This window comes from Cololabis saira, chromosome 16, assembly GCF_033807715.1.
Source record: "Cololabis saira isolate AMF1-May2022 chromosome 16, fColSai1.1, whole genome shotgun sequence".
NCBI classification, from domain to species: domain Eukaryota; kingdom Metazoa; phylum Chordata; class Actinopteri; order Beloniformes; family Belonidae; genus Cololabis; species Cololabis saira.
Genome location: NC_084602.1, coordinates 29,923,530 through 29,951,178, shown reverse-complemented (window position 1 = coordinate 29,951,178; position 27,649 = coordinate 29,923,530). Strand labels below are relative to the sequence as shown.

The 27,649-nt window shown below is 42.3% G+C and overlaps 1 protein-coding gene across 1 annotated transcript; it reads left to right on the top strand.

The window, feature by feature from the left end:
• Positions 1 to 3,206: 3,206 nt before the first annotated feature.
• On the top strand, positions 3,207 to 5,223 carry LOC133462937 (glycine N-methyltransferase-like). The gene is made up of 2 exons (XM_061744472.1): positions 3,207 to 3,367; positions 4,864 to 5,223. The coding sequence occupies exons 1-2, from the start codon at positions 3,303 to 3,305 to the stop codon at positions 5,033 to 5,035; spliced, it is 237 nt and encodes a 78-aa protein (XP_061600456.1). The 5' UTR covers positions 3,207 to 3,302; the 3' UTR covers positions 5,036 to 5,223.
• The last annotated feature ends 22,426 nt before the right edge of the window (positions 5,224 to 27,649 follow it).

The following is a 27,649-nucleotide window of genomic DNA, read 5'->3' as shown; positions in this document are numbered from 1 at the left end:
GTCATCAAGTAAAATTAACATGATTTAAAAGTTGATGACATCAATTGCTCAAGATAATTAGTTTCCTGTTCAGACTTGAGTGAGTAGAAATTTCCCTTCAGTATTTCTCCGTGTGACTGGATGAACTCGTATTTCCTAGCTTGAATGATTTTATATTTTGATTATTTTTTTTTCCATTCATTCGAATGTTTTAATGAACCGCCTGTCACATGATGTTTTAACCTACATCATGTTACAACCATTTTCAAGATTCCTTAAATTGTATTTTCGCCACCAGGATTATGCCCCCATGACGGTGAATATTGAGAAGAATATACTACATTCGTCATTGAAACAGTGGTTAAATATTATAAATCAGGTTAGGGGTCAGGGCCAAAACTAACTCCTAAGATTTAGATACACATTCACTCACTCACTACTGTATTCTCTCCAACACCAACTCTCTCTCCTTCAATGCAGCAGCCTTGTTGCACTTTTGTCTGAATATGTGCTCGTATTCATTATATGATTGCACTAATATGTTCACTTCTCGAGAAATAAAACACCAAGATCACTTCCACTTACGTTGCCATGTTGAATCACGATATATGAACTCCACTGATGACACCCTGAGATAGTCGTGGTAACTCAGAGTCAACATACTCAGAGTTGTATAAATCCACTTTGAACACCTTTCATGAAACCGAAAAGTTTATTAACTTATAGTTTGTAGACCCCGAGTTAGTTTTTTAACTTGGAGTTTGTTGAACCTCCTTTGTGAAGCAGGTTGTTGTTGTAACTGTTATAGCGACAACACAGTTGTTTTGCAAAATATGTTATTGTCTTCCCTTTTGATTTTACCTGTGTGTGTGTGTGTGTGTGTGTGTGTGTGTGTGTGTGTGTGTGTGTGTGTGTGTGTGTGTGTGTGTGTGTGTGTGTGTGTGTGTGTGTGTGTGTGTGTGTGTGTGTGTGTGTGTGTGTGTGTGTGTGTGTGTGTGTGTGTGTGTGACACTGCGGCCTACACCAGTGGACTTTAGCTTTTCCCCCCACTTCAACCTGAAGTGTTTTTTCTCGTCCCCTAGCGATATAGCCCTAATGTTTGACAGAGGCAGTTTATTACGCAAGGACAGGTTCTGTATTGACTCCCGTTAGTTTATTCAGACACTGAGGAGGAGGAGCACCATCAGCCAGCTGAACACAACCTGCTCCGTCACCGCTTCGTGGAAGTGCAGACCGTATTTGGCACTTTTCCACTAGTACCTACCTACACAGCCCGACTCGGCTCGTCACGCATCGTCCCGGCTCCACCCGCTTTGTCCTCGTTTGTTTTTCCACGGCCAGGTTAGAAGTGGGCAGGTTGGGGTGAAGCTGCTGTGACGTACTCGATTGCGCAACCCGTTTGTTTGTGTCGGCGCTGATGAGAAATCAGCTGGAGCCGCGAGCGGCTTAGAAGAAAACAGAGCTCCTGTGGATCTGATCGTTGCTTATCGCCCGTCTACATCTCTTTTTTAATTCTCTCGTCAGCCACCAGGTTTATGAACATCTGCACCTCAGAGTTGGATCACCGAACAGACGTTTGCGCTGTATAACAAAATCGCAGCGAGTCGTTCTCGCGCTGACTCCCGCTTCCTGATTCAAATGTCTGACGGCCCCGCCCCCCGACCAATCAGTGGCGTCGAGGGTGGTGACGTCAGAAATAGTCCCGGCTCAGCCCGGTTAGAACCTCGGCAGAATGGTTACAGAAAAAGTATCTGCTTGGCGCGGCTCCACCCGCCTCGGCCCATAGTGGAAAAGCGCAAGACGGGGGAGTGGCAGGTAGAAGCGAGCTGAGTAAGTACTAGTGGAAAAGCGCCAATTGTTTATGAATGTTGTAATTCCCCCGTCCCCAGGAGGCATCAAACTTTCATCTGCGTGCGCAGCCTGGCAGGTTGTCGTCGGTAGTCGTGCAGCAGAACCACCAGGATTCTGTCTTTGTTGCCTCAAACCATTCAAGGATGAAGAATATATATGACAATTACTTTTATCAGTATATGTATATATACTGATATATATGACAGTATATGTGCAGTTTTGCCTTTGTTTTTCATTCTTTTGCTTTCGGTTCAGATAAGTCAGGATCAGATAAATACAAGTTTAAATTTAGGTTATGGTGTTAATTCAGTGCCAAATGGATTGTGAATCAAAAACCCAAAATCTGAGAACCAAAACCCAGAATTTGTAACCAAGAAATCCAAATCTCCAACTGAGAGTTTTTCTTGGTTGTGCTTTTCTTTTCCCTCCATCAGTTTAAAAACCATCTCAGTTTCCGAACCGCCTCTCACAGATTCGCGTTTTCATTTTTCGTTGCAATTCTGACACGCGTGTAAAATTAGCCGCCTGTCAATCTGCAGTGGGGAGGCGGGACTTAGCCCAGATCTAATAGCTCATTGCCTCGTGAATGGCTCAACCTTTACGACGACAGACGTCCTAAAGTTATTAATGTAAGTCGTTAATGTCGTCATCAACTTTATCAACGGCATTAACAACTTTATGGCCTGCTGAAGTGGGGACAGACTTTAACTACGTACCTCCGCTTGCTGCTTCCCCGGGACAGCAGCGTGCGTGTTTTTGGATAGATTGATGCAGGGCTGATTTGACAATAATATGGAGCCTGCAGAAAACACATAAATACCATCTGTGCTTAACTCTAACTGCTTTAGATTAGTTTCCAACAGTTCTTTAATCCGGCCAAAGTAGGAGCTGTGTAGCTGGAAGTATTCAGTAAACAGTCATGTGTCGCCGCAGCTGCAGATCAGCTTTATTGATTCATCCAGTCACTTCTTATTAAAATCTGTTTTACATAACTGAGCAGTTTTCCCAAAGAAATGCTTGAAAATGTCCTGAAACGAGCTTCTACTTATCCCGGCCAGACTTACACATTTCACTTTGTGGAACTTCTTACTCCTGAATAATTCTTGGATCAAAAAGGCAAAGAATTAGGATGCCTGGCCAGATTAGGTCCTACATGCTTATTCCACCCTCTGTTAGCAGTAATTACTAAAGCTTGAGTTGATAAATCCTCAGCCAGTCAAGTCTGTACGGTTTTTAGTATTCGTACACTTGTAATCGCAACGTTCTTGTCCTTTTTTTTTTTTTTTTCTTTTCAAACCACAAGTGTCCGACACTCTTATCACCGGTTAAAAATACATGAAAGTTTTTATGACTGCGGAAGTGACGGCACATCCGGAGATCTGACAGAGACCAATAAATACGTTTATTTGTTGCAGAGCGACCTGACTCAGGACATCTCCACCTCGGTGCTGTGGGTCAACAATAAACCACACATGATCACTCTGGACTACACCATCCACGTACCGATGGCCACCCAGCAGAACCTCCCTGAAGTCAGGTACGAGGCTTCACGCATTCAGACGCTCTCATTCACCCACTAAACAAGAACCCATTAAACATTTTTATGAAGCGGAAGCACAGCAGGGAGCTGTTGTCCTCCTCAGTTGTGGAGTTTGACTGGATGCCATCAGACCTGCAGGCAGAGGTGTCAAAAGTATTCACATTCATTACTGTAGTGTTTTACTCAAGTAAAAGTATAAAAGTACTGGTTTCAAAACTACTTAAAGTATAAATGTAAAAGTAATGTAAGGGGGAAAAAGCCATTAAGGACAAAAGCCATTGAAAATTAATGTATAATTAGTATAATGCAAATATATTAAAGAACCATATATGTGTACTATTGAGCATTAACATGTGTTTCAGAGAGCAGGAGATATGATGACTAGTTGCCTATAAGTATTGTAATGGTGCAAAAAGTCAAACTTCAGAGGCATGTTATCATTTATCCTAACCTTTATTGGAATGTACATCCAAGTTTAGTTGCAGGAATCTGAGGGAACGGATGTAAGAACAAAACTGGACAAGAACATCTGAAACAACGACAACCAAATTCACTCTATCCGGATGGAGCAATTTAACTGGATAGTTTTATTTTTAAGGCCGAAATGAAATAGAGTAACAAGGCTGTTTTTAAAATGTAAGGAGTAAAATGTACAGATAATTGCGTGAAAACGTAAGGAGTAAAAGTAAAAAGTCGTCTGAAAAATAATTACTCCAGTGAAGTATAGATAACCAAAATTTCTACTTAAGTAAGGTAACAAAGTATTTGTACTTTGTTACTTGACACCTCTGCCTGCAGGAAACATCCCCTCATGTTAGACAGTAGCCTGTCCAGTCATGGGGATTATTCCCCTCTTTAATGTAAAGAATCAGTCAGGTTCCTCTGGATTTGACTTTCCAGAGTCAGTATGAACACGTGCAGAAGAAACTGCCTCTGGAAGACAATAGATGGGGACACAACTGACGAAACCAACAACCAGACAAGTCTAAACATCTGGCGTGTGAAACGGTGCAGTGGAGAAGAAACACATGTGAATGACTGTTTTGCAGTCTTTGCACAGCTATTAACAACTCTGCAGGCGTCTTGGTTCTGTTGATTAGTGGCTCTTGGATGCTGCTGCATGAGTCATGAAAAAAAGCAACTATTTCGTCACGATTGGTTCGGTACATTTCGTACCGGTGGGGATGGCTGCGAATGGGAAGGAGGCTGCGCTCATTTCATGACCAAGAATAAGTGAATGTTTTTGGCCGGCCAGACTGTTGACCAAAAGGCCACATAAACTACATTTTTACATTATTGCAAATATTTTATTTATTTTGCAAGCCACATTAATTCATTTATGAGTTAATAAGAATAATTATTGTCATTTCCAGTCGGGAGTTGCTCACAAAAATGGGCTCATCTCACTCAGACTTCCTCATCCCTGGTAGTTTTTCATCCTTCTGGGACGGAGGACTCGTGACATGTTTGTGTTTCTCTTTGGTTTTCTGCAGTAAATTCCGCCTGTCCTACTACCCTCACCGCCTGGAGAGCTTCAGCGCGCTGCTCAAGGAGGCCTTTGACGGCAAAATGCAGCACAACGTCTTCGGAGATTTCCAGACCTACGTGCCGGGTCAGAGCCAGGTGCCGTGCTACTTCATCCACGTCTGCAAGAGGACGGCGTAGAAGAAGATCCAACCAATCAGTGATCACACACGGGCTCCTTGGAATTAACGTAGTACTCTAACAATCCCACAGATTTGGGCATGATTTTATTTGAATATCTTTTTAGTAAACACATTAGAAAAGAAAAAAGTGGCTTTAGAAGAAACAGTCATTTATATTTTATCTCATTTGAAAACAGACGTAAAGATCTGTAATGCAGGATATTCACTTCAGATTAGCTGCAGATTGAATCGTTTTAGTCTATGATCTTATGATTTAAGATATTTTTTTTTCTTTAAACAGGTTTGAAAAACGTGTAGCCTACACATTTTATAAATATATTGGACCATTGTTTTCCCTGATGCGCTAAGCGCTGCTTTTCTCTCTTCATCATGTGTTTCCTTCTCTCAGATTTTGAACGAGTTTCAAAATTGGTGCTGTACATTAGTGCCATTTTTCATGATGGGATACTTCCTGTTTACCGCCAGTGACGTACAGAGATCATCTTAGATGATAGTATTTTGTACATTTACCACATAGGTCTTAAAAACACAGATGAAGCATCTGTGGCTTTGAGTATAGAAATCTTTCTTATTTATCTAATTTTCACGCTGGAAAAGATGATGGAGTTAATTTAGTTTGTGACTTTGTTTCCGTTCAGAGGCCCCCGCTTGACAGTATATATGATGTTCAATATTCTTAAAAATTATAGCCTCTTTAATTTGTTTCAAGGTTGCGCTGGTTAATTAAGTCCAGAAAGCAGAAAGTGAAGCCTGTAAATCACTGATCACTTAAAATGAATTTATTTAACGAAACGAGAAGCAGTTTGAGAATCCACTACCCTGAAGTGTCCTTCATCACTGTACGGCATTCAAACAGGCGCCACGGCTAAAGAAAGCAATGCTTCCAGTAAAACTGGTCAAAACATTTAACATTTGAACACACTATGGCTGTATTTTTAATACGACTGGCCACTGGGCAGCAGCAGCCGACTCAAATTTAAAGCCCTTTCAATTTTACTCACTACTTTTTTTTTTTTTTTTTAAGCCAGTGATTCAAATACTGTAATAGATTCAAAAATTCAAATTCAGTAATAAAATTACTGAAAATACAACACTCATCACAAATGTATCAACCAAAGATGCTTCAACTCAGTTGAGTCGTCACTTTCGAAGTAAGAAAAACATGAATGTTTTTCATAAATGCTGCACAGGAGACACAGAAGAGACGCAGGGCACCGTCTCGGATGACTGACGAAAAAATATATTCCTTTGTTGTGCTGTCTAAAATTGTATTATTTAATTTTTTTTCCTTTGATGCCAAATTTGAAATGTTTTCACTTGAATGCGACAGGAGCTTCAGCGCAGACGACCCGAAACAAAGGTTCCGATTGTCCGTCTGAGCAGGCCACGGTGCATCTGAATGTGCCTCTGAATGTGTGTCATGCAGAACTAAAAAATACATTACATAATTGGGTTCATAAAGTGGTGAGAATGGTTGAATATTTGAGTGAACTTTATGTAAACATTAGAAAAAAAATGTCTTAATGTGTTGGCAGTTCTTACAAAAATAAAGTCTGAAACATTTTCTAAAGTTCAGTGTGTGTGATTTTGTTTTTTAAATTATTTTTGCATGTAATGAAAGTATTCGGATTATGTGACCTAATGTTATTAATTCATTTATGATGTACCTGGTTAGTTTTGGAAGGAGGTGACAACACCATGGCAACCGGCGACAACAAAAGATCCACATATTTTTTCTTTTTTTACTTTATTTAACATTTCAATTTACAAAATCCCTTTGAAACATTAGTTTGCATCTGAAGATCCACATACTTCACGGCACTGGAGTTAGAAGTGTTAATACGTGCGTTACGTATGGCGAGTATGAGAGCATATTTTGGGAAAAAAAAACAGCTGTCAAGTCAATGTGTAAGTTTGAATGCAGTATTCATTTAACATTTAAAGGTATAGTCCTTGATTTTGGAGAGCTAGCAAGATTTGAAAGTAGCACCTCCTCTTAAGTCCCACCCCCTCCTCCCCCTCCCGTCAGCGCTCCGTCCAAAGCCACGCCCCCACAAACTTTGGGGAACGTGCATTTGCAGGAGTCCAGTTTTCCAGGACATTTTGGAAAGCACATTTTCAACAAAACTATCCATGTCTCATTCACCTGTAAGCGAGGCCGGTTTTGGGCGGGGGGGGCAGGGCAGGGCACCGCAGCCAACGGCGCCCTGGTGCTCCGCTACTGGGGACCCCCATACGGACCCCCATACTGGGGGTCCATGGCAGACCCCCAGTAGCGGCGGGTGGTCGACGTGACCACCCGACCGCGAGCCGGCGGTGAAGCCGGGAGCGCGGGGGCCCTCCGATGTCAGGCCGCGGTTGCCAGTCGGTCTGGAGGAGCGGGGGAGGTTACACTGGGACACTGAGCCGAGGAGGACCCGTGGGAAGTGGACACGGGGGCTGGAAGCAGAGTGCGCGCCATGGATCTATTATATTACTGGATAGAATACAGAAAATGGCCGCCCATTCATTTCAATGTAAGTTGCTCACCTAGCGCATAAGCCGAAATGAGTTCCTGACTTCCGGGTTTACTTCCGCGTTATGGGGCCCATAGAGCATGCGCAGTTGAGTCACCTCCCATCATGCCCTGGGGCAACATCAATGGCACCGACACGGCCGTGATGTCATGCCCAGAAAGAGACTTTTCTTTGACTTTTCTGGCCGTTATAAAACATTTTTGACGGATATAAAGTCCATGACTTAAAAATATAGAATACAAAGATTAGTAATTGCCGGTGATTACAGCTGGAGGTGTCCTGTGAACAGTTTTAGAGGCTTCTCTTTTACTATTGCGGTCTATGGGAAAAAAGCTTTCTGGGCCCCATGGGATTTTTTGTTGCAGTACCGCGGCTGGACATTGGGAAAAATCGGCATACCTGCTGAGCGCGAGACTGGGGGGCTGGTGCGCGCATGGGACAGAGGGGGGCGTGGGCGGGACTTAAAATGAAGGCATCTGATTGGTTCTTTCCCCCCTGCCAATCCTCTGGTCCTCTGACCAATCCGTGCCATTCGGTGCGCAAAAAACAGATTGGTCAGAGTTTTTACAGGATTAAAGCTGTCAGAGAGGTCGATTTTTTTCTTTCCTTTTTCTGAACACATTATTCACTGGCTACTCTCAGGATGGAAGGACCATTTCCCCCAGTATAATAATAATAATAAATGTTTTTGAATACAATCACAGACTATACCTTTAAGCACACTGTCTTATAATGTTACGGATGAAAACAGTGGTGGAATGGTATTGAATGAAATTGTATTGTCATTTAGATCAGGGGCAGCCGCACACCTCGGCTTCAGGGGAAAATGTAAATGTTTTTTTTTTATTTTTTTTATACATTTATGGAATTACCCTGTGTCTATTTGTATTGATTTATTCTATTACGTAATACATATAAAATAACTACAATTGCATATCAGAACAACATGATGATTTCACTAGGTATTATCTTTCCCAACACTTGTACCCCCCCTCATATCTTGAAATGTGATGTCCCAGCATCCCTGAAGACAGTGGTCGCTATCAATCTCATTTCTAACGCGCTCTGCAGTGTTACTAACTTACAAAAATGAAAAGGAAGCAGACAACCACGCAATTAAAAAAAAAAAAGAAGGCAAGTGATGGGTCCAATGTTGCCCCAGCAGCAGAAGATATTAACGAGGCTGTAGCCACTGATGGATTAATTATGCAAGTTCATCTTAAGGTAAGATATCAAATCACCCAACCCTCTTATAAATCTGTTTAAGGGAAATATTTGACTTTTTTTTACTCTCTCTCTCTCTCTCTCTCTCTCTCTCTCTTTCTCTCTTCCCTCCCTCTCCTTTTTGCATTTGAACTTTAACTGTTTGAAGTTAAACTCGGATGTCCCTGTGATATTGTTGCACTGACATAGTGAATAAAGTGAACAGAATGAGTTAAATTGCGTTTGTCAGATACGCTTTTTCTGCTCTCTAACTCTGCCGTTTACTGTCCGTGGTGCAGAAAACGGATGCGTATTGCGTAAAGGCCCATTGGCTGAATTGACGTCACTGAGGGAGGAGACAGAGAGAAACTCAGGCTTTGTTGAAGAAAACCTGCTAGCGAGCAGGTTAGGTTCACAGGGTCAGTTGCCGTAGTAACTGACTCAGAGTTTGAGTTAAATCGCTTTCTGGAACTGAAAACTCCGGGTTTCCCTCATCTCAGGCTTAACAAACTCAGATTTTTCACAAAACCCGCTTCCTGGAATACCCCTCAGGCTGCAAGATGATGTTGACCTGTTACAAAGCACATCTTCAGTCACTATTAACTGAGTCGTGATGCTAAACGGCATCAACTGAATTTCGAATCAGTCCATGAAGCCAAGTACAGATGTGAGATACAACCTGTTCACTGATTTTCAGTGAAAAGTTAAAAGTTATAATAAAAAAGGAACATTCTTGAAATTAAAAGAATGGAATAAAAAAGTGCAAAAGTGTTTCCAAAAATAATTCCTGGCAAAAATCAGATGTTTGGTGAGTCATGTTGCTGGTTATTAAGTCTTTGCTGCCCACACATCCACACTCCCACCCACCTGTCAGGTTTCTACACCTGATTCATCTTGTTCATCGTGGATGTGGGTGCAACCTGGAAAACAGACAAGACAATAAATGATTTTTTTTAATGAAAAGGACTGGGGTCCGTTTCACAAAGCAGCTTTAGTGAGTCTGTTAACCCTGAAATGAGGGAAACTCTGAGTTTTCCGTTTCACAAAGGGAGGTAACTCAAACCAGAGAAAGAGGAGTAACTCTAGCCTGTTTCACAAAGAGAGGTAACTTAAGCTCTGGGTCAGTTACCGTAGTAACAGAATCTCTGAATCTAACCTGGTCGGGACCAGGTTTTTCTCAATGAACCTCGAGTTTCTGTGTCTCTTTCAGAGCCACACGCACACTTGATTTCCTCATTCATTCAGTCAGCAGGCGAGTTTTGGCGAAGTTCTGCCGTCTGTCATTAAAAACAGTCAGTAGCCTATATATATATATATATATATATATATATATTAGAAGTCCATTGTCACGAACATGGCATGTCCTTTTGATGAAGACCCAATTGATGAAGGTGCAGCATTAATGCGCAGAGAATTAAATATTCGTCGGGAGATGGTTATCAGACCGCGTATCAATGTTCTCTCATTTCCAGACAATTTTCCTTTTGAGCGGTACCGTTTCACATCAGTCCATCAACTACATCCACAACCAAATCCGTCCTCACATTTCTAACATAACCAGTCGCAGTCATGCTCTCACATCCCAGCAGACATTGTGTGTTGCGCTGCGTTTCTTTGCCAATGGAAGTTTTTTGTACAATGTCGGAGATGCAGAGCTCTTGAACAAGGCAACGGTATGCAGGGCGGTCAGAAAAGTGTGCCTCGCCCTGAAACGGCTGTTTCCTATCTTTGTGGTTTTCCCTGGACATAAACCTGTCCAAGCCATCAAGGAGTTCCACAGGATTGCAGGTGAATGATGTGGAGATCTGTTAAATTAATTTTATATTATATTCTGTTAATGACATTGTGCTGCAACCTCAGACTGGAATTAGTAATTTTAATTTCTTTTAGGATTTCCCAGTGTGATTGGCTGCATAGATGGCACACACATCCCAATCACAGCTCCCTCACATAATGAAGCCGATTATGTGAATAGGAAGTCTATTCACAGCATAAATGTGCAGGTACATCACGTTTCAAAATGTTAAGACTGCATCATAGTTCAACTAACACCTGTCACTCTCTGCACTGTCAAGATCATATGTGATGCTGGATACATCATATCCAATGTGGAGGCCAAGTGGCCCGGGTCTGTTCATGACTCAGATATATATCGTGAGTAACCTGAGCAACAGACTGCAGGATGGTAAGCAGCCTAAAGATTTGCACAATATAATTCACTTGTCTCCTTCCTTTAATTTATCCACTATACATTACAGGAGAGTTTGATGGCTTTCTGCTGGGGACAGGGGTTACCCATGCCAACCTAGGCTGCTGACCCCTGACCCTGACCCCCAACTAGGGGTGTGCAAACAAGGGTACCTCACGATTCGATTTCGATTATTGGTGCCACGATTCTTCGATTGTGATTTTTAATGCTTTTTTCCATACAAGATTGATTTTGTCTTCATCTGTGGCTACATTTGTAAATAAATAGCCAATCAATTAACTCAGTTCCTCTAACAACACTCATTAAGTAAATAACAAGGTTTTTTGAACATTTGACATGTATTTTTCAAAGACACAAAATAATTTATGTTATGACTATGTAAACATTTGCTCTTTGACTTACTTAACTTTGACCAGGGAAAGCTGCACTTGCATGAGAGCGCCCTCTATTGGGGGAAATCACTGAAAACGGTCAAGCCCTGGATTTAATGAGTTCATTAATTCAACTAAACAAGATTTGTACTTCCATCAACTTTATTTACTGTAAACATATCTGCCATATTTCAAGTGAACAATAAGAAATGTGCATTCTTGAAAATGAAATGATTCAGCAGCTTATTCAGTCTGGAATCTGGATAGGATAACTTAAAAAAAAATTAATTAATCGATTCCAAATCGTCACGTGACGCATCGATGAATTGCACCCACCTCTACCCCCAACAGAACTTCAACCGGGCTCACTGCAGGACGAGAGCCCGGGTGGAGTGTACTATAGGCCTGCAAAGCCCGTTTCCAATGCCTACGTCACCTCAGGGTGACCCCTGAGAGGGCCTGTGACATTGTGGCATGTGTTGTTCTTCATAATATCGCCACTATTAGAGGAGAACACCCGGCCCTACAGATTGAAGACCCCAAAATCACTTCCGAGATCAAGTCACCATCACCACCACAGGAGTCAAATAATGCACATTTTACTTGGTCTTCTTTATTTCCTACAAATACAAAAGATAGTTTGTTTTAATCTTTCCAATAGTTAACATTCCAACAGTTAACATAATTCACACGTGACCATGCACCCACCTCTAACTTGTGCTCCAGTATTTGAATTTCCAGATCTGCCTTCTTAATCTGGCGGTCCAAGTATATCATTTCTTTATCTGTTTTTTTAGTCAGGAGACTCTCATAAACTTCTTTTACTGGTAACTGGGAATACATGAGGACATTAAATGATACAGTAGCACATGAATTCCACAGAATGAACCTCTGGTGTTTATTGAACATATATCTCACTGTGTCAATCTGTGCAGTGGAAGTTGAGGGACGCTCCTGCTGCTGCCCAGCCATGCTCTGTTAAAAAGGATGAAAATGTGTTCAGTGTAGACTAAATGTCACACTCTATATTCCACCAGAATGTTAAGAAATGTGAATGGAAGAGAACTATCAGTAAAATATGTTACCTCTATAGGCCTTTCTGGATTCACCTCAGTAAAGGCAGCAGACATCCTTTCCTCATTCTCTTCATCCTAGATGAGTGATATGTTTCAGTATACTTTAAACTACCATTCGGAAAAATCTTTGGAGTATTACCTACTTACAGTTACAAGGTCTGTTGTGGCTTGAGGGGGATCCACCAGGCAGATAGCACCATCACAATCTGTTGGGACAAAAGAAGAAGAAAAAAAAAAAAAAAGGCATGAAATGGATATAAATATTTGTATGAAGAGGCTCAAAATAAGATATATAGGCATTTTTCAAAATATGCCTATTTGTGGAAAAAATATGTAGAATTTGAGTTACATAAAAGCTTGTTATTTGTTTTCTTCCTAATTGTCCTTGTGGTCAAGAACCCCCAACACAAAAATGGTTTGGCAGCTGATAAAAATTTGATGTTATCATTTAATTCAACCATTAGAATGGTCAAAATGTCCGGTCAGCACAAGTCCGGTGCTCAGAAAAGAAGAGGAAAATAGAGGCCTCAGAGATTCTCTACACAAATATTTTAAAAAGGGTGGTGACGGTGAAGCTGGAATTAATAAAGTCAGTGTAGAGCAAGGTAAGAAACAGCGCAGCCAACGTTTACCAACCTTGTAACTTAACCTAACTGGCTAGCTCTAATGTTAACGTCCATTAGCTTGTATAAAACCTGAAGAGCAGAGGGAGAGGAGAGGAAGAGGGAGAAGGAGAGATCCGGGCGCAGGGGGGCCCATCTTAGATTATTTTGTCCTGGGCCCAGGCAAGACTGTCAGCTGGCCTGTATATAGGCCTAGGCATATTACGTTTTATGAAGGCACTTGTGTCTCGGGGGGTTGCCTCCGAGGATGAGCTCCCTCCAGGGATTCCCTCAGCCACTGGCCTTCCTGCAGTCTGGTTTAGGGCCAGCTCCTCTGCCTCCGTTAGCGGTGGTGCAGGGCCACCACCCGCTTTCCGGGCCTCTGCCTTCTTTCTGTTGGCTGAGTAGAAGTCTGTGTTAGTTTTAATAGGCTTAATTATTTAACAGAACATGATATAGATAAGACATGTATTTGTGTGAAAACAGCATTATGTTGGGGATAAAACAACTGCAGAGTCAAACAGCCACTTAATATTTACTTTACAATCAGAGGTGGGTAGTAACAAGTTACATTTACTCTGTTACATTTACTTGAGTAAGTTTTGGGAAATGTTGTACTTTTAGGAGTAGTTTTGAATCACTATACTTTTTACTTTTACTTGAGTAGATTTGTGAAGAAGAAACTGTTACTCTTACTCCGCTACATTAGGCTACGTTGAGCTGTTACTTTTCTTTTATCCCTTTTATCCGCGTACGCGTCAATTTCATGACATCACTGGGTGATTCTTTGGGAAAAATCTTTGTTTTTGCATGTTTTGTCACATATACAGACTCAAACACACAGAGTTTCTATGAGTTCATGTTCTTCTAGTTCTGCCTGGTTAAAAAAGAAAAGTACAAAGGCTTGAATTTTTGTGCGACTTGTGCTTAATTTATTTTTTTATTCTGTTTATTTATTTTATTATTTATTAAAGTACTTGAATTTACTTTAAGATTTTTAATTTATTTTTTATTAATTTTATTGTTTTAATTTGCCTGAAGATGATTATTTTGTACTTTTGTCTGTTTGAATGGTTGTGTTAAAAAATAAATCAGACGTTACTCAACAGTTACTCAGTACTTGAGTAGTTTTTTCACCAAGTACTTTTTTACTTTTACTCAAGTAATTATTTGGATGACTACTTTTTACTTCTACTTGAGTCATATTATTCTGAAGTAACAGTACTTTTACTTGAGTACAATTTTTGGCTCCTCTACCCACCTCTGTTTACAATGTAAAACATGATCAACATGAGGTACCCCCCTATGAGATTATGTCGAAGTCTTACCTGTTTGAACAATGTTTTTATACTTCATCCTAACCTGCTGCCACGTGCGCTTTTCCCCCACGTGAGTGCACCTAAATGAAATAAATTCATAGGCTACAATTCAAGCAGTTTTCCCCTGTAATATTATTGTGACTGCAAAGGACTACATTTAAACTTACTTATTGACCCGAGCAGCAATATTCTCCCACGCCACCTCTCTCTCCTTTGCAGCTGCTGCAGTGTTACTCTTTCTTCGGAAAACTTGTTCAAGTTCGCCGTATGCGCGCATTAAAATCTCTATTTCAATTGGGGTGAAATAAGCAGACCTCCTCTTTCCCGTTGCCATGGTGAATCGTTGTATCAGGCTCCATTGATGCTGCTTGTTATAGTTGTGGTGCACGCACTTAACTCCAGGTGAAACTACTTAGAGTTGATTAAATTAACTCTAAACAGCTGTTCTGGAACCCAAAACTCAACTAAGAGTTCAGGATTAGACTCAGAGTTTGTTGAACCTGCTTTGTGAAACGGACCCCTCGACAAATCAAAATGAAAACAGGAATCTTGCTACTATCCTGCTTAGGAAACTGCTGACACAAAATGAACTGCACTGACGCGTGTTGGGGTTAACCTTATGGGGTTATTAGTAAAAAAGATCTTCAATTGTGAATATTTACACTTAAATATAGCTTCTTACCGAGGTGTAAGGGTACCAAAGCAAGACAAAAACAGCATTTCTGGCAGTATCACGGTATTTCATTAAAAAAAGGGGAAAAAGCGCCAGAAAACAGCCATAAAATTGTGTGCAAAACCCAGTCTTGCCACCAGAGGGCAGCATTTCACTACATGTGCCTGTTCAAGCGGCCTGAAGCTCAGACCCAGTTCTGATCCATTTCATCTGTCACAGTGAATCTCTAGCTCAAAAATACACTGAAAACAGTGTCTGTAGGTCTGTCTGGTAACAAAAGTTTTTTTTTTTTTAAAGAAATCTAATTATAAGGGAATACAATCATAAGTTATATCATGAAGAACAGCTTGCATGTTCTAACTTCTAGCTCCCTTTAGAGATACTGCTACAATAGTGAAAGTAATTACAAAATATTAATGAATAAACAAATATCAAAAGTAATTGGAGCATGCAGCAGCTTCAGTCACCGAGGGACATTTCCTCTCTCAGATTATCTGACCTCTGAACACAAATTCGTTCAACATACTCAATCATCTCTTCCCTGGAGTGTCTGCATCTCATCTTGTGTCTCTGAGCCTCTGTGGTGGATGGCCGTGCAAAGGAGCTGATACACAAACCAGATGTGAGAACTGTTTGCCAGATGTGGCTGCTCTGCTTTACTTTGCTCTGGTTAGGGGAATCAAAATGGTCAACCATGAACGGATTTACTAGGGAGGATCGCTTTCACGGCGCAGCACTCGGGCCAAATCAAATAAAAGCAGAGGGGGCTGCAAGAGCCACGTTGGCTGGAAAAGAAGGAGATGAGTTATTATGATGAGTAATGAATCCACTCAAGCCCTTTTAACAGAGAAAAAGAAAATAAATAAAGTTGCTTAAGTGTTTAAAGCCACCCATTCCCATGTTCATGTTTTCATTCATCTTTATTATTTGCTAAGATCCATTAGAGATATGTGCTCGCTGTTTCCACTTCACTCATTAAGCTGTCACACCTCATGCTCACTTCATTTGGATGAGAAAATATCTTGTTTCTGTCCTGAAAAGTGAAGCTGCAGCATTTATGTTTGTATTTAGTATTTCTTTGTGGGCTGAGTTAATCATCTGGAAGCTGATTTCCATGCCGAGGAGCACAGGGAGACACAACAAACTGTTGTTACACTTAAGGTCCATGAAATTAAACCATGAGCGACATACGAACAGAATAAGACGTTCAGCAGTAATTTCACGTTGTGATTATTAATCTTCTCGCTGGTTGGTGCTTCGCAGTTTGAAATGATGCTCGGCGAACTAAGAGCAGATCCAGAACCGTTAACGCCATAAACAGCTCTCGAATCAGCTGTGGTTTTAACTTTACATCAAATGAACAACCAGATATTGTACAGTATATTAAACTGTGGGTTAGCAGCGGGACGGAACATTTTAGTAGACCCCGAAAATACTTTTGGTGTTGCTAATTTGAGCTTTGCTGACACGAGTTTCAGTCGGTCTAGTTAAGAGGCCACATTGTGCTTTTCTGTGTTTTCTGACTTCTCATAGCAGCGTTACTGTGATAACTCCTCGCTCCTTGTCCAGGCAGCGTTTGTCTACGGAAACAGAAATGTCACAACCACACAGCAAGCATAATAACCACCCTGGCAGATCGTTAGCCTTTGTTTCCAAGATGCATATTGGCTTGTGACGGAAAGGTTGGCCAATCGCGGCGTGGTAGGCTATGATGCTGGATTTTGCAGAAACGCTGAAGCTGAAAGTTGCTATTGCTCTATGGCGAGAAGTTGGAGTCTGAACGCAGGTGGTGAGTAAACTGCACCGTGGGTACAGGCAGCGGAGTTGCTGAGTATGCTTTTTCTGACAAAATGACAGACTTCTGAAGTCACAGTGAGGGCAAATCTACGACGGAGTATTAGGGCCAAACAAAAAAACAAAAAAAGGAAATTACGAGAATAAAGTCATAATGTAATGAGAATAAAGTCGTAAAATTACGAGAATAAAGTCATAATATTACGAGAATAAAGTCGTAAAATTACGAGAATAAAGTCATAATATTACGAGAATAAAGTCATAAAATTACGAGAATAAAGTCATAATATTACGAGAATAAAGTCGTAATATATTATAAATATATAAATATAACACAAGATGCTCAATATTCCTCATTTTAACACAGGGAGAAGAAGCTCTTCCTGTTAGAGTTCTCATAAATTATATTAATTTTATATAAATATATTAATTTCTCATAATATTACGACTTTATTCTCGCAACATTACGACTTTATTCTCATAATATTACGACTTTATTCTCGTAATATTACGACTTTATTCTCATAATATTACGACTTTATTCTATTACGACTTTATTCTCGCAACATTAGGACTTTATTCTCGTAATGTTACGACTTTATTCTCGTAATATTACGACTTTATTCTCATAATATTACGACTTTATTCTATTACGACTTTATTCTCGCAACATTACGACTTTATTCTCGTAATTTTACGACTTTATTCTCATTATATTATGACTTTATTCTCGTAATTTCCAATTTTTTTTGTCTTAGTTTGGCCCTAATACTCCGTCGTACAAATCTACCCCAGAGGTAGCAACATTTTAAATTAAATGACTAAAAATGAGCATGAATAGATTACTTTAAACTGTTTTCTTTCTGACAAGTAATCAATCATTCCTTTATTTAAACAAATAGTTTAAGCAGAGCCTTATTTGGACTTCAGGTGGTCCTAAACCCTCCGGCAAGTACTCGATAAATGTAGGAACAAGTGAGGAAGCAGGAGGAATAAAACTGACGTTCACAGTCCCGCCAACAAGATCATCCCAGAAAAACCTTTACAGAAAGAGCGGGGATGACCAGAAAAAGGCATGTAAAGACATGACATTGCTGAAGTGAGAGTGAATCCAGGGAAGCAGAGGTGCTGAAAGATAAAAGGCTCACAAGATGGGAAGGGAAAAGTCAGACGGTATCTAACAGGCTTCGGCTGCCTCCAGTCCACTGCCAGGTAATGATTTTCCAGATGGAAGAGGTAAAGGGAGAGGGGAAAAAAAAAGGAAAGAGGGAGGGGGAAATTAAATTCCTGGGCTTTTTTTTTAACTCCTCTTTTCTTTCCTTCCTCTGAACCTTGAAGGCTGGTCAAAGGATGAGTTAGACGTCTGGGGGGAGGGCGTAAAAGTGCTCTCACGACCTCAATCAGAGTCTCATCAGTCCCAGGAACAGGAAAAATGGACTTTGAGGACTTTTCACTTTTGTAAACACTTCCAACAGTTTTCCACCTGGACCTCTTGTGTTCTCGTATGCATTCCTCCTTCCTCCCTCCTCTCACGCCACGTGAGTGTTTGCGTGGACAACAGCGAGACGAAGGACGTCCAGCTGCCTCTGTGCCTGCGCTCTCGCCGGGAGAGGTGGACGCACAGACACACGACACATTCTGTGTTTATTTTGTACTATATTGTTACACGGGAACTATTTGTGTTCTCGCCGTGGTGATTATATATGTCCGCCCTAGAGCGTGCAGCGGCGTTCTCTTGAAAGCTCCTTCTAGGAAGGGCCAAGTTTAGGGTCTGTAAGCATTTATAGAGTTGTTGTAATAAAAGAGTAGGCCACACCAAAAAAACTCTACAGCAGCTCTGGGATTTTCCAGACCTCCACTCAGTCCGTGCCAAGTCACTGTTTGGACGGAGAAGGCTGAAGATATTGGATGCCTTGTCTAGTGTTACATCGGGGGAATAGCCTAATCCAGACTGGACTCATTCTTTCCCACATGAATGGTGTGTGTGTGTGTGTGTGTGTGTGTGTGTGTGTGTGTGTGTGTGTGTGTGTGTGTGTGTGTGTGTGTGTGTGTGTGTGTGTGTGTGTGTGTGTGTGTGTGTGCGTGTGTGTGACAGACTGCATCCTCCTGCTGCGCAGAAACAGCCCGAGGAACAATAAAGCCTGGCGGGTGAAGGAACACTGGCAGGAATCCCACCTCTTGGAAAACGCTCAGTTGGTTTTTGGGTCCTAAACAAATAAAACACAGACACACACACACACACATGTAGATGTGGAAGTCCATATGATTTATTAATGTCAAGAGGGGTGCATTAGGAAAAAATGAATTCAAGATTTAATCAGTCTGTAATACAAGAAGTCAGGGATTCTGCTCTGATGCTTTTCTTCCTGTGGAACAAGAACATGGATCAGTATAACATGCATAAACGTATGAGGCTTGCATGATGAATGACCCCGCGGTCCATTCATGAGTACTTCCTTTCGCTCCCAGTTCAGGTAGTATAATAACCCGTAATGAAAGTAACTGGCAAGCAGATTCTATATTAGTAAATCACTTGTTAATGATTCCCCACTTTCTTCATGAGTCATGCCTAATTAGCCCTGGTCCTGAGAAGGTAAAAATGGAAACTACCAGGGTTCATGCACACATTCAGAAAGTGCCACGCCCTTTCACATCTTTTATGAAAATAAACAGAAGTGTGTTTTAACATGATGTTTTCATTCCCTCTCTTGCTTGTTTCTCTATACCTTTAACTTCACTTTTTGATGGATACGTTCAGAATTCGTGCACAGTGGCAGAAAAACCTCCAGTGTTTCACCAAAGACGACATTCCATTATTGTGCCCGTAAATATATTATTTAGTTTCATGACTTGTCCAGACATGGAAAATCATCAGATTTTCCTTGGTTTTCCTGAGCAGTTTTCCACTAGCAGAGGTCCAGTTTACCAGCCAGAAGTGGGAACTGTAACCTTTCTTTCTAGCTACAGTGATGACCCGGTAGGATCCACTGACTTAGTAAACTACCCGTCCCTAGCACTTGGTGGGGGTAGAGCACCGTAACTGCTGTTTGCCAACCACAAATAAATAGAATAAGACGATGTGACAAAGATGGGAAAAAAGAGAGGAAAAACAAACTTGAACAATGTTCCTTGAACACATCGTGAGGATGTACCTTCATTTTAAATTTTCTGAAAAAAATGACCCATCACAGTTTATTTTTTTAACACTAGCGCATTAGCCAGAGCAAAAAAGAGCCCACTAGGAGCAAAGCAGGTCAAGTAAGTGACACTGAACTACAAGAGCAGGATCGTGTCCCTTTAACTGTAAAACCACCTTAAACAGCAACTTGAAAAAGATCATTTTTGTCAGCTATTGCGTCTCTAGCTACAGTGATGACACGGTAGGATCCACTGACTTAGTAAACTACCCCTCCCTAGCACTTGGTGGGGGTAGTGCACCGTAATTTCTGTTTGCCAACCATAAATAAATAGAAGAAGAGGAAAAAAGAGAGGAAAATCCAACTTGAACAGTAAGATCACCATTGATAGAGTCAGCTGGAGATCTGCGTTGCACGTGAAATGTCCTTACATCCCAATAAAAAGGGATGACTCAGATTCAAAAGGAGCAACAAGACGACTGAAAACTCTCCTCTCTTGCCTGCAGCGTGTCCAGTCAACACCAAGTTGCCTCCATTCCCTTCCTGGTGGTTTTTTGGGGCTGCCCTAGTACCTAATCCAAGGCAGGGACAGGTTTCGAATCAGCTCCCTAAAATGCTTACGGGGCCATAACTACGGTGGCCGAGACCCGCCATTGCTGAAAATTAAAGAAACGCTGCAAATAAAAAGAAACGCTGCTGCAAATAAAATAAACGCTGCAAATAAAAACAAACGCCTCTGCAAATAAAAAAAACGACGCCAATAAAAAAGCCACAACGGAAATGAATTACCTGGGGATTATTTTTGCTGATGCACCGGTGTTTTTTACATGAGAGGAGAAGAAGAAGACGAAGAGGACGTAAGTGAAAAGGAAGAAATAAGAAGAGCGAGGAATAAGAAGAACAACGAACAAGAAAATAAGTGTGTGGCAGGGTGGAGGAGCTGCAGCCACTCAGGTTGATTGGGGCACAGGTGGCCCCAATCAACCAATCCACCCTGCCTGGCTTGATAAGTCATGGCTGCACAGCAGAAAGGGGCTGCTGCTGCTGGGAGAAGGTTCTGCACGTGTGTCTTGGGTGTGTCTGGAGAAAATAAACGTTCCTGTACTGAAACCTGTGTCCTCTGTCCTGTCGGTCGGCCCCGTAGCACACGCCGTGCTACACTGGCGCCCAACGTGGGGCCCGACAGGATGGAGGCACTGGCACAGAAACTGGCAGACCTGGTGGCCCTGATCCGGAGCCAGGCGGAGCGGCAGACTGCAGCGCTGGAGACGCTGGCAGCGCAGCAGCCGGCAGGGTGGGGTCGCCCGCCTACTCTGCTCGCAGAGGACCGCCCCTTCACCTTCAGCTACCCGGACGTGCGGCGAGGGGTGCTGGACTGTCCAGGGCGGTCCTCGGAGGACGACTCCTTTTCCTTCACGTGCCCGTACGTGAGGCGAGCGGCGCGGGACCGTCTAGAGAGGCCCTCGGCGGCCCTGGAGGAGGCTGTCCTGGAGGAGGCTGTCCTGGAGGAGGCTGTCCTGGAGGAGGCTGTCCTGGAGGAGGCTGTCCTGGAGGAGGCTGTCCTGGAGGAGGCTGTCCTGGAGGAAGCTGTCCTGGAGGAGGCTGTCCTGGAGGAGGCTGTCCTGGAGGAGGCTGTCCTGGAGGAGGAGGCTGTCCTGGAGGAGGCGGCGGCCCTGGAGGAGGCGGCGATCGAGGAGGCGGCGATCCTGGAGGCGGAGACGTCGGTCGCCGGGGCGGTCCTGGACGTGCAAGCTCCAGAGGCGGACCAACGGCTGGAGCAGTGCTGCGTCGGGGAGGGGGTGGTCCTGGACGCGCCGCGGATGCCATCTGGCCCGAGGCCACCCTGGGCCCAGTCCCGAGAGCGGCGTTCTCGGCGGTCGGCCCGTCGCCGAGGACGACCTCCCGACCGGTCTCTGTGGTCGGCCCGTCGCCGAGGACGACCTCCTGACCGGTCTCTGTGGTCGGCCCGTCGCCGAGGGCGACCTCCCGACCGGCCTCGTCAGCCGGCCAAACCGGGAAGGCCCGGAGGCGCAGTCTGCGGTTCCTGGCTTCCTCTCCCGCTCCGAGGGGGGCGGGGGGGAGTTGGCTCGGCCGGATGGTCCCCGGCCTGAGGTTGGCGATGGGGGTGTGTGGCAGGGTGGAGGAGCTGCAGCCACTCAGGTTGATTGGGGCACAGGTGGCCCCAATCAACCAATCCACCCTGCCTGGCTTGATAAGTCATGGCTGCACAGCAGAAAGGGGCTGCTGCTGCTGGGAGAAGGTTCTGCACGTGTGTCTTGGGTGTGTCTGGAGAAAATAAACGTTCCTGCACTGAAACCTGTGTCCTCTGTCCTGTCGGTCGGCCCCGTAGCACACGCCGTGCTACAAAGTGAAAAGGTTAGTGTTCAACGTCGCTACGTGTCATTTTTAATGTGCAACAGCGGTGCATCTGCAAAAATAGTACCCAGTAATTCACTTCCGTTGTGGCTTTTTTATTTGCGTCGTTTTTTATTTTATTTGCTGCGCGGTTTATTTTATTTGCAGCGTTTATTTTATTTGCAGCGGCGTTTCTTTTTGTTTGCAGCGTTTATTTTATTTGCAGCGGCGTTTGTTTCTGTTTGCAGCGTTACTTTTATTTTCAGCAATGGCGGGTCTCGGCCACCGTACATAACTGGTGGTAGAGACATGGTAGAGACATGGTAGAGACATGGACCATGGACCCTGGACCCCTGAGAAAGGAAACCACCCTCATGATTGTGGGGACCCTGATCTACTCAGTCATTACTGGTTAACCCAACATATCGTATCTGTTTCTTATGAATGAAACATCACAGTGAGGGATTAGTTCATAATCACGCCACTAATTAGTTTATCATTTAAATGGATGCTGGAGTAACTGAAGTGAGTCATTACCTCCTTAAAGTGACCCTTTTGATCTGAGACCTCATTATTTTCAAAATATATTGTAAAAATAATTGCAAGACCAAATCGATAATAAGGACACAATATGTAATTAATATGTATTTATGCCTAAACAAGCTGACAGACAAAACAACAAACTATTTTCATGTTTGATGGTTTAAAAATCATACAAATTGGTTTTAAATATGCTTCTGCAACAACATACGCTAGAATATATTAAGTAAATGGGGGCCTGGCTGTAAAACAAGAGCAGAACTTTGATGAAAAAGACACAAACAACATTTTTCTTCCTGGCCAAATATGGAAGACAAAAAAAGCTTTCAAGAATTTGTTTAGTGGAGTATGTTTTGTTTGTTTGTTTGTTTGCAATGAATGTATTTCTACTCATGCGTTGGGTCATGTAGGATGGTTAGGATGGGGAATCCCCCCCATCCCCCTCTGAAATGGTCAATAAATAAGCATTTCAGAAGGGCACACAAACTTGTAAGCAGAATTACGCAAAATGATTTCATTTCCCACAGTGATTTTCCTCCGTACGTCAGGAAAACCAAGAAGAAAAATAATAGAAACATAAGTGCAGTGTTGGTTCCTGTGTTGTAGGCGAGCTTGTGGCTCCACTGGTGGCGTGTGTTTGGGAAGAGTGTTGTGAGCTGTATCCATGGTGTTTGTTGGCGCATTCATTCATTTTTACCACAGATATGTCACAGAATCCACAGCTGGAGCGCTTCCTCAGCTTGGACCTCTGCGAACATTTCCCGGTTCAATCGTGAGTCTAAATAATTAACAGCTGTTTTGTGTGTGTGTGAAACCTCCTTGCTGGCGCTTGTCTGGCCAGATGTCCAGTTTTAGCTGGATAAACCGTGTTGTGGCCGTACTGTACAAACGGCCGGCGGCACCTTCAATGACACTCTCTCACACACACAGAGCTCCATTATGCACATTTGCTCACTCCATAGAAACACATTCACACGCACAAACACAAACAAAGGCAGTCATTACAGTTGTTGCTCAGGTCTATTTACGTAGATAATGCAGGCCCCTGATTTGTGAGGGTTCCCTGTCTGTCTGTGTGTCTGTCTCGTTCTGCCAGCCCTGCTTCCCATTCATGCCCTACAGTTCCCTTGGTTCCTCTACCAGCGGTCGGGCGTCTTCATTTCAGCAAGCGTTGCCAGTTCGCCACAGGTTGGACAGAAAAAACAGTCGGGCCCTCCAAGTCAAACAAGGACCTCGTCATGCCATCCCAAAGCCCCTGTGGGTTTCTCAACGCTCCCAGAGAATGCCTCTTCAGTTCTCGAGGAAATGGCAAACGCTGTGCACACACAGCCCGACAAAAAAGAAACGAACACACAGATGCCATTTTCACACATTAACAAAGCAGACGAGCGCAGGCGAGCGCTCTGAGATGGATCAGACACACTGCTGCTGCTGTTTGGGTCCCGAAGGGAAGCATTTCAGCAGAGATGCGGAGGGGGGGCAGGGTGGACATCATCTCATAACACTTTCAATGAGAGACTTTTTTTTTTCTTTCCTGATGGCAGGTTTCCACAGGTTTTAAAAGTTAAGGAAGGGTTTCAGTGAAGCCTCATTCCAAACCAATGAGTCAAGAGGTGAACTCCCCGTGAAGCAGAGGAAAGTAAAACTCCACATGCATTCTACTACGCTTTTCTAATACGTTAATATGAACCAACAATATTGTTCAGTTGTCGTTTTTTGCTTGTATACGGGACAGTATTACTCATTGTGTGTGGTTGCCAAGTCCTTGCCTAGCTGGGACGTTTTTCTGTTATTAAGAATTAAAAGCACAACCAAGTTTAAAATGGTTTAGTTTGCTTATGCTGTTTTGACAAAATCTTAGATAACTTTTCTTTTTTTTTTTTTTAAATTGCATTAAAGGAGCATGAGGCAGGATTGAGGCAGGATTTATGAAAAAAATTTGTATACGTTTTAAGTTTTCTAGTAATAATGTCAGATGAAGCATTCCAAACCAAAAAGAATGAGCCCTCTAGTGTATCTCTCCGTTGCCTTGAACAGGCTGTGTGCTGCAAAATGTGCTGCAATTGTGCCCGGAATTTCCCGCGCTGTCCTGCGGATGTGACGTCACATGACGCTGCATGCACGTTCTCCCCGTTCTCCCGTGCCGGCTTCGCTGTTGGCTGCAGTACCCCCGACGGCCGTCGTGGCGAACGGTGGCGCTAGAGAGTCTCATTTCTTAAAAGGAGCCTCATGCTCCTTTAATCTCTCTTTAGTTTGTTGGCATATTTTGGGAACACACTTGGAAATCCATCCGGTGCTGTTTTTAATCAGTTTCCTTTTTTTCTTTTGCTTGTTAAGTTCTTTTTCAGCGGTAGATTAAAGAGTAGGAGGTGTGATTCAAGCCATGGTAGTGAGTGGGAGTGATACCACTGCAAACATTAAAGGAACATACTGTGTTTCATTCGAATCTTTTCATTTGATTGGCTGGAAAAAGATGAATAAGGTTAACAAGGTGTTGGTTTCAGTGAACAGTCCTCTGAGTGCTCAGCCAATGATGTACATTTACTGTTTATGTTGACCTGAACCAGAACCCTGCGTTACTTTCCTTGAACACAACACAAAGAGTTTCAACAGGTTCATGCCACTGGTGGTTTGTGTTTCTTTTGGTAACATTGGAAACCACCTGAAGTATTAACTAAACCATAAAAATACAGGAAACAAAGAAATATCTCATAAGTTCCTGAGGGTCATGGCCTCCATAGCTGATGGTAAGTCCACATCTGGGTTTATGTACACTCAGTTGTCATGAGGATGCACCTTCATTTTTAATTTTTGGAAAAAAATGACCCATCACAGTTTGTTTTTTTTTAACGCTAGCACGTTAGCCAGAGCAACGGTAGGAGCAAAGCAGGTTGCAACTTGAAAAGATCCCTTTTGTCCATGACATTATGAGTGTTTTATATTGTTAAGTAGCAATGTAGACCAACATCTGTGCAGTTCATCAAGGTGGTTTATATCGTACATTACGCACTCGAAGGCAATTCAGTATGTTTTACATGATGATCATGTTAAGACATAATTAAGAGTGTGCATAAAACACAATGAAATACAAAAATAATACAAAATAGGCAAATTAAAATGATTCACGAAATGCAGCAGTCTATTTGGATAAAAGATATGTTGTGGATTTCATGAATTGTAACGTGAGGAAGAAAAACAAACGGTTGTAACCTGGATTTAAAAATGTCAACAGTTAGTGGAGGTTTAATCTCCAGTGGAAGTTTGCTCCACTTGTTTCCAGAATAACTGCTAAATGTCGCTACTCCATAGTCTGGACTCTGGTCTCGATTAGCTGAGCTGAGTTTACAGATCTGAGAGCCCCACTATGTTCATATTCTTTAAACATATCACAGATGTATTCTGGGCCTAAACTGTTCTGACATTTGTTAAAAAAAAAAACTAGTAACAGGGTTTTACAATCCATTCTGTGACTGACTGGAAGCCAATATAAAGATTTAAAACTGGAGTAATGTATTCTGTTTTCTTAGCCCTGGTTCAAACTCTAGCAGCCGTGTTCAGGATGACCTGCAGCTCTTATATGCTCTTTTTGGGAAGTCCAGTCAGAAGATCATTACAGTCATCCAATCTCATGGAGATGAAGGCGTGGGTGAGTTTGTCTTGGTCTTTTTGGGAGACAAAACGTATAATTCTGTTGATGTTATTGAGTTGCTAAAGAGCTGTCTTCTGTGCTATTCACACTGGACTGAAACGACCCCTGGACCTGCAGTGATTCTGAAATTACATCCCGGCATCAGTATTTAGTTCAGCCCATCCATGCTGGATAAGTGTGTTTTAGAATAATTTACAGACATTGAACTAAGAAGTCATATCAAGGTTTGCATTTTATAAAAAGAAAAACCTTTTTATTTAAAATCCAATTTGAATATTGAGTCAAAAGCGTCAGATCAGAAATTCAAGTGTTATATTTCAGTGACTACATGTCACATTACACACTAGTGACAAAATCGGAAAATGGCATATCAGTCTATGTTGCCACGGTAACAGTAAACCTTTTGTTGAAGCCCTATAGGTCTTGAGCTGTCAGAGAGGCTTTGAGATAAAAAGATAAAAAGTTTCTTACTGCGTGATCCAGCCACGCATGTCTTCATCTCGCTGTCGTTCTGCTGATCTGGATCTCTTTTTTTAAAAGTGTCTCTGTGAAGCTTGATGTTGATTCATTTCTATATGTTCCTCATCTATAAATATCAGGTCATAACACTGTATGGGGTAGATGAAGTTGTACTATAATATCAAGCTATGCATCGCAATTGCTAAATTTAACCGTGAAAAAGGCAGAAAAGCCGACAGGAGGGATTTATTTTAAAAGATCCCAGGCCGCACATCAACGAATTACTGACATATGCATTCTGGGGGATTACAATTATCTTATAACCTTGGTGTTTGGTGAAATAGGTTGGATAATTTGTTGTGAAAGTTTTAGTTACAAATCACAGACACGATGCATTCGGACGGGATTAAAATCACAAACGTCCTCCATGATTATTACAAATCCCTGCAGGTCCCAAGATAATTTTAATCCCATGCGAATGGGGTAAAAGTGACAGCTTTGATGTGGTTATTGAAAACCAGATCTGAATCTATTAACACACCAAGGTTACAAACTTGGTCTGTAGTTCTTGCAGCCCGAGACTCAAGGTGTTTACTAATGCTGACCTTCCTGTCTTTGTTGCCAAACAGAATAATCTCGGTTTTGTCTTTATTTGGTTGGAGAAAAAATTCTTTCTTATCCAGTTGTTCATTTGCACCAGATGCTGAGA

Coding starts and splice junctions, on each gene's coding strand:
- LOC133462937 (XM_061744472.1), top strand. CDS start 3,303: ATGATCACTCTGGACTACACCATCCACGTACCGATGGCCACCCAGCAG. Junction 3,368..4,863: donor CAGAACCTCCCTGAAGTCAG/GTACGAGGCTTC, acceptor GGTTTTCTGCAG/TAAATTCCGCCTGTCCTACT.